Source organism: Planococcus citri, chromosome 1, assembly GCF_950023065.1.
Source record: "Planococcus citri chromosome 1, ihPlaCitr1.1, whole genome shotgun sequence".
NCBI lineage: Eukaryota > Metazoa > Arthropoda > Insecta > Hemiptera > Pseudococcidae > Planococcus > Planococcus citri.
Genome location: NC_088677.1, coordinates 54,650,228 through 54,658,393, shown reverse-complemented (window position 1 = coordinate 54,658,393; position 8,166 = coordinate 54,650,228). Strand labels below are relative to the sequence as shown.

General features: G+C 29.6%; 1 protein-coding gene across 6 annotated transcripts in view; it reads right to left on the bottom strand.

Moving 5' to 3' along the window:
* Nucleotides 1–795: 795 nt before the first annotated feature.
* LOC135832816 (beta-1,4-glucuronyltransferase 1) overlaps nt 796–8,166 on the bottom strand; it is a 155,730-nt gene continuing 148,359 nt past the window's right edge. For all 6 annotated transcript variants that reach the window (XM_065346305.1, XM_065346307.1, XM_065346306.1 and 3 more), the window contains 3 exons: nt 6,320–6,553; nt 3,715–3,967; nt 796–2,665 (listed from right to left, as the gene is read on the bottom strand). In XM_065346305.1, the coding sequence (XP_065202377.1) occupies nt 3,770–3,967; nt 6,320–6,553 (432 nt within the window). In that variant the 3' untranslated portion in view covers nt 796–2,665; nt 3,715–3,769. The remainder of the gene's footprint in view (nt 2,666–3,714; nt 3,968–6,319; nt 6,554–8,166) is intronic.

The following is an 8,166-nucleotide window of genomic DNA, read 5'->3' as shown; positions in this document are numbered from 1 at the left end:
TTGCAAATTTTCGTTGAATGTAATCTCTTTTTACGTAGACCACTTTTTACTTCGTTTTCAGTTTTGTAGATGGCATTAGGAGTAGGTACTTACTTAAAATCGTATTGCAGTGGTGTCGCCAGGCATTTAGAAGAAGTCAGAAGTGTGCCTTAAAAAATGATCAAAGCAAAGTTGTAATTTCTACCCCCTTCAATTTTTTACCCCTGTCTCTTATTCACATATGTACAAAAAATTAATGTTTACCGAATTAAAAAAAAAGTTTTTTAATGTGAAATAAAAGATGAGAACTCAATTTTGCCAATTGATATAGGTACTTAATAACATGTGGATAATTAGGTAGGTTATAATTCATAGCCTATTATAAGTTTAAAAATTTTCATTTTCATTTTTATTTTTATTTTGTGAAAATTCCTGTTTTCATAAGTGAAAGAACAATGTTTTTTCATGGGAGGAAATCGATTTTTTGGACTCAAAAATTTCAAAATTCGGGTGATTTTTTTTTAGAAATTTGTCTTGAAAAAGAAAAGCAAAAAAAGCCCGAATAAAGTGAGAGCAATAGTTTTCATTTTTATTCATTTTTTTTTTTTTTGAGAATTATCAATTATTACAGTTTGACGGGACTTTATGCTGATTTTATTTTTAATATAATTTACCAAGTAATATCAAATAATCAGTAGAACAAAAATTGTTTTGAGAGTGTTTATATGTAATTACAAAATTACTACATCCGTAATATGGGGGTTTTAGATTTGGTTTGTGACTAGTCACCGAAACAAGCTGAATAAAAACACAGAATATTTTACGATTTTTATTCTCGTCGTTGCGTATCTTTAGCATAATAAATTTATCTACTACATTAAAAATAACGAATATAAACAATAATAAGTAGAACTTCGTAAACGTATGTAAAATCGATCGTCAAATAAATATTCACAAAAAAAAGATGAGTAAAAATTCCGCGTTGAAAAAAATCAAAACGATACAAATATTCGACTATAAATATCAAATACTTATAAGACAATTTCAATTACCTAAGGCACTCTAAAACTTATAATAAAATTGCATCTCTTTTGATTATTCAAACAATTGGGCGTAAATTATCCGGAAATGTCACCAAACGACAAACGTATCCGGTCAATTAAATAATAAACATACACGAATAACGTAATAAAAAAAAAAAATAGAAAGAAATAACTTTTTTTCTTTCGAATCTCATCTTGGAAGCTAGTTGCAGAAAAACTAGCTTCAAAGAGGGTGCGACTAGTTTCAAAAAAATTACCCTTTTTCCCAAACCCAAATTTGTAATGTTTTTCAAAACTGGTCGCGTTTATTTAAAATTAAACAACAATATAAATATAACTTAAAATCGAAATCACTGTACAATGAAATTACCAAGTAGTAAAAATGGTTTGAAATGTATGTACAAATTATTGGTCGATATATTCAATAATCGAGATGATAAAAATTATCCGTTAAAAAAAATCGAAAATGAGTTAAAATTAAGTAAAATTCGAGTAAGTATTGAGATAATCGATTCAAAGAGTTTTAATTTTTCAAAATTTTTCATTTTTTTTTTTTTGAACAATATGAATCAGGTACTCAGAAAGATGTCGATTCCAATCAAAAATATCCTAAATTCACGAACAATTCCCAATCGTTGGCTAAACTAATGTAAATAATTTACTTAAATCACTGCAGCAAAAAAAAAAAAAAATGAATAAAAATGAAAATTACTGTTCAAAGTTTGCCAACATTAATTTGACGCATTAAAATGGAAGAATTTTTAGCTCCTTCGAAGCAATTTTTAAAATAATTTAATCAAAAAAAGGAAATACGATCTCGGAATCGAACGTAGAAAAAATAAAAAGCATCCAAATAGTGTTGGCTTTTGAAAAATAGACAAAAATATCAGTATAAAAATACAAAATAACAATAAATGAAGCACCAAAATTCTAACTCAAATCAGACCTCCTATTTGAAGAAATCAGCAAGCACACAGCTTTCCCAATACTGCTATTTTTGTTCGATAAAAAGAAGAAAAAAATGAATAAACCAAGCAAAAGTACAGCCAACAAAACGCAGATATCGACGTTATCACAGCATAATGCTAAAAAGAAAAAAATATACTAATTTTAATACTTATACGTGGAAGAAAATAAACCTAAAAAATCTTAAGAAAAATCACAAAAATCGCATACGGCAAAATATTAGCATAGAGTCTACACAATGAATTATCAAAACAAAAAAATTCTATCTAGGTATTAGCGATTCAACAAAAGAAAAAAAAAAGAAAAAAAGTACGGTGGTAACTTGACAAGATTAATCATCAGATTTTATGATTTATCAGAATATTACATAAAAAATTAAGTGAATAAACTGATTAATACACGATACAAGTTGATTACCCTGATTACACGTAGACAAAAATAGAGTATAAAAAATGATTACACTTTGAAATGTACATAGCCGGTAAGTATTCGAAGTAATAATGGAAAACATTCGAGACATTTTCAAAGTATAAATTTTATAATAAAACATCATCTATCTTAAAAATACAGTATTTATGGCTGTTCATATTTTCGAATTAAAGTATCAGGGGTTCGTAATTTTTCTTCGCTAATTATACAGGAATCAATCTTCAAAGTGTCTTGAAGTCAGCCCTTGTCTGAAAAATAGAAAAAAAATAACATTATTGCATTGTCAATCTGACCTTCCCATTTCAAATTAAAAAATTTGATCATTGTGGGATTTTCTCGTCACTTATTGTCAATGGTTTATCATGAGAAAACCATTTATCGTAATCGAGTGCGTATGGATGTTTTTTTTTATCGGGAATTAAAATTTAAATCCTCGGTCAACTAATTTCATTCAAGTACAAAATAGAAGAATAATAGACATGTTGGACAAGAAAAATTAGATTCTACATATTTCATGAACATTAGTAATTTAAAAAATGAAAAATTGCAGCTATTTTTTTTCAATTCAATTCGTAAAAATAGTATTTTATAATCCCGTTACACTGATGTAGATAATTTTCCAACAAATTCGTACTTGTTTTCAAGACAATTTCAAATTTTTTATTCAAGTTTAAATTTAAAAAAATTGAAAACATATAACAGAGCATAACAGATTTCTTTGCTAAAATAGCCCAAAGGTGTTTCGGATTAATGTTTGATTTTAAACAACCATAAGCATAACATTTTTTAATTTAGGCCCAAGACTAAGAGTATAAATGAATGACTTTTGAATTTTCCTTTCCACTGATTTTACTTTACCAGTTTGAGAGGAATTAAAAATTTATAATATTTTTAGGGCTCCACGAGTCACGAAAAGAATACCGTAATAAATCAAGAATAATTATAAACGTAAAGAGCTGATTCTAATGTAGGCACATGTAACTTTAAAAAGTAAAACAAATGGTTTTGAAACAACAGCAGTAACAATTCAAATTTATTTTCGACTGCCCATTTTCCGAGCTTTAAATCAACATTTTCCACAAGGTTGGTTTCAGGTTTAATCTTTACACGAGCATTTTTTCTTTACAGCAAAATGAAATAAATGATTTTTTAATTTAGATTAAAATTAAAAAACAGAAATTTATATCACTTTGTTAATATATGTATGTTATCCTCAATCAATTTAATCATATTTTGGGGAGGAGAAGGGTGGGGGGTACATGTACACAATCTTATAACTGACACATGTTATACTTACCAGTCTCATTATTTTATGAAATAGAAAAATCAGTTCGTCCAGGAATCGTTCATCGTTAGACGATACATCCTTTACGTGTACCATAGAATACTTTAAGTTCAGGATAACTGAAATGTTTAATAATTGATTGCGTTTTACTCGATATTATGGCACGGGCACGATCCGGTCGGAATTTCTTGATACCAGGTCTATGAACTAGGAAAGCATTATCTAGAATTTGGAATTCGTAATCCAAAACGCACAAAGCATAACCCTGCAAGAAAAAACAAACAATAGGTAAGTATTAGTGGAAACAAAATAAAATTTAAAAATGCTTATTAGCAGAAAAAAGTGTCATCAAAAACTGAAACTCTCATCTCCTCGTACTCCAACAAATATTTTTATGGGACAGATCCCTTTGAAGTTTGAAATGTCAAAATTCTAGAATTTTTTCTGTGTAATATTTTTGATACATGCAAAAAATTGCGCTTTTTAATGGGTAACAAAAATAAATTAGTCTTTGAAGCCTTTTATCATGCTAATAATAATTGACATTGAAAATTTTCGAGTTCAAAAACTAAATATTTTGGATACAAAAAATGAGCATTTGTTCCTCGTTAAAAGTTTATTTTTTGGTCCAAAATATAACATTTTCGAGCCAAAAAAACGTATCTTTGATAACAAAAAGTCAGTTTTTTGACATCAATTTTTTTTTTACTGTTCTTTAGGGCCACAAATAATTTTCAATGACGTAAAATTCAGCATTTTTTACGGGCAAAATCGAACATTTTTGGCGCTGAAATTTACTACATTTTTTTGCTTCAAAAATAATTTTTCTTTTGGTGGCCGAAATTATATTTCTTTGGAGTCAAAAAATAGATGGAAAAAATTATTTATTTTCATTTCCAACAAAATTTGTTTTTTTCAATGACAAAAATCTAGATTTTATCAATACCAAAAAATTCAACAGTTTTTGGTATCAAAAATGAAAACATAATGTGTTAGTGCCAAACTAACATTTTTTTTTTGTTGCCAAAATTACCTATATATGTTTTGACCTGAAAAGGAACATATTTTTTGGGACCATTTATAGAATTTTCTTTAGTAACAAAAATGAAATTTTTTGTGTCAAAAAACAACAACAAACACATAAAATACTCGTGACAAATTTTTTATGCCAAAAAACAAATATCTTCTTGATGCCCATAATGAATTTTTTGAATGCCAAAAAATCATTTTTTTTTTCAACTTTTTTCGTGCTTTGATGTCAAAATTCAAGATTTTTGGTATCAAAAATAAAAAATTTTTGGATCCAAAAAACGTGTCATTTTATGTTGAAAAGTACCTGTTTTGGTATCAAAAATTACATTTCTTTGAGACTAAAAATGACACTTTTTCATGTAAAATTTTCACGCCAAAAAATGAATGTTTTTCAGATACCAAAGATGCCAACTTTTCTTTAAATGATACTAAATCAGAGTGTTTTAATGGTTGAAAAATGCAAGATTTTTTGATTCCAATAATACGAGTAACACTGCTTCTGTGTCAAATTTTTCTACGCTAAAAAAATAAACGTCTTTATACCTAGATGCCAAAAATCAAAGTTTTTTAATGCCAAAATTGGTTTTACAAAGTCAAAATTTTTTTCAATATCTGCAAATAGAACGTTTTTGATGCAAAAAAAAAAACAAATTTTTTCATTCCAAGAATGACTTTTTTTGAATTTTAATCCAATGTACTTTTTGATGTGAAAAATTATTCAATGATACCAAAAAACGAACTAACAAAGTTGAAATATCGAAAACCCATATTTGAAAAACCAACAACAAAAAACGAATGAACAATTACCAAATTAATCATTCTCCATACTTTCAGAAGGCGATACCCCGATAAATTATCTCTTTCGCTTCCCTTCCTCCTCCTGCAAAGTGTTCCCCCTGATGAAATTTTTAGGTACCTATCTGTAATATCATCGCGTTAACGATTAAACTTGCTCGATGAGAACAATTCACCGCGTAAAAAAGTTTTGCGAAAACTTTTCGAGGAAATATGAAAAATACATCCGAGATGAATTCTCATCCGAGCGTAATAATACTCGTAAAAAGTTAACTTTTAACGTCAATGTAACTCAAATCAACAGAGAACACGCCGCCATATCGTTTACAAGTGAAATATACAACAATAAAACACGTTATTTAAATCGTTCAACTGGTAATAAAATCGTAATTTACATGTTTCAAGTTACCGAAGAATCTTCTTTACGAGTTAAAAATCATGTTTAGAATCTGTAGTAGAAAGACAGACACCTTTTACTAAGTATAAGAACTCTTTTTACCTATCTACTGAAGAACTGATGAGCGAGCTCTTTGAAAAACCTCAGTATCATTTTCACGCTTTCGTGGTTTTGAAAAATACTTCGGTCAGATTTTTTTGTCGAACAACCATTTTAATTACCTACGAGTCGAAAGACTTCTTATGCGATAAATATTTCGTTTTTTGACATTAATTCCCATTTTTTTTTCATATTTTAGTTATAGAAGATTTGTAAAAAAAATATCTATAGCAGAAGCAGAATACAATTACATAATTTATGTAAGTAGGTACTATACTTAGGTGTATAATTTACCTGTGTCATTTTATCACTTCGCCCTTCCCAGCTCAGTCTTTCGTCATAGTACGGATCTCTATTTGTACCGATAAATATCGGCTCCCAGCGTCCTTTTCGTTTCGCTATATGGAACACATGGAGTCCAGGGGTAACAGGAACTTTAATCCATTCATTACCTTTGGGAACGGTATGGCAATCTGGACATACGTGTTTATGAAATGGTATCGCTGTGCCATTCGCTAACATACGAACCTGCAATAAACCACACAATGAAGAAAAATCGTGAAATTTATGTTTTCAAAAACCTGATTTAGTACACGAACTATGAGCTATAATATAAACTTACATATACCTAGATCAGAGAACAAAAAAAAAAGGGAGAAAAATGAGACGGTTCAGTATAGGTGCAATCAATTTAAATCCATTTGAACATAATTTAGAGATAAAACCTATGAGTAAATCTGTACTTGGTTTTTTTCCATTTCATCGAGTATACCTTCTCATAATTTACCTACTCAACGTATTCTCGCATCGAGATCTTTTAAAGAAAATTGTACTCCGTAGACTTTTTTTTCTTTTATCGGCTGAGATGCTTTTGATACGAAATGGGTAATTTCCATACCAAAGCTACGAGCTACGACAAAAATATCTACCTAACCACCGAGTAAGTTCAAGTACAAGAATATCTGACTATGAGGCAAATACCGAATACATTTTCATATGTCAATTTGCGAAAGAACAAAGATCACTATCTGCAAGCCAGGTATATTTTTCAACCGCGCACTTTACTCATAAACTATCGAAATATCTACGTATTTTGATCTCGAGACTCGATACTTCGCAGATATTATTTTAAACTGTAAGTACCTGCACCTACGTCCTACACCTATATCGGAGTATAATCTAAAAGTGCCTATGTCTAGGGTTCTTAATCGAATAGCTCGCAGGTATGTATAAGTTGAATTTCAGCTCGGCTACAAGGACACGAGTACCTACAATTTGCAGCAGGGATGAGGGAACAAAATCCTCCCACGTATCCCTTAATCGTGTAGGTAGGTATTTCAATATTATATATGTATAGCACTTTTCCTCGGATACTTTGTTACTGTAAAACAATTTTACGTATTTTTCATGACAAGTTTGATACCTCCTATCTGACTTTTTTTCCAAAAAGTTTTCATCACATCAATAAGACGAATCCAATGATTAAAAAAATTTTATTCTTGAAAAACAAAGTCACATACGAGGTGTCAAATTCGCCACCGACGAAATACCAAACATTTTGATTTCGAAGCATGAATTTCAAAGGACTTAGATTATAGATCCAGTCATGAAAGGATAAGAATAATAAATTCAATTTTGTGGGTTCTGATCTTCATTTGAGCCCTTTTCGTTGGATTTTTGGCTCGAATTTGGGAAGTATTCGCAGGACATCTTCGAAAAAATTCAGTCTAGGTTCTCTCTTCGCTCTTGTACGCAATTTTTTTTTGCACTGCATTCTAGCTAAAAAGCTCAACAGGAAGTAAGAACTGTCATTACTCTGAAGCTAAAAACTGTCCAGGCTAGAATTTTTTCCAAAATGTCGACCTCAAGCTATAGTATTTTCGGTATTTTTTGCAAATTTTTACACGTGATAAGTCAGGGTACAAAATCCAAAAAAAAATTTTTTTGAGAGATTTTTAATTTTTTTTTGAAGCACATAAAACATTAAATGTAGGGCTCGTACTCAACCCCCCCCCCCACCCTAAAAAATATAACTCTAGTAACTAAAAAAGCTCGGAAAAGTAAACGAGGGATAAACATTTTTACGGGGGGAAAATGGCCAAAAAACCACAAAACAACTCACTGCAACTTTTAAGGTTTAC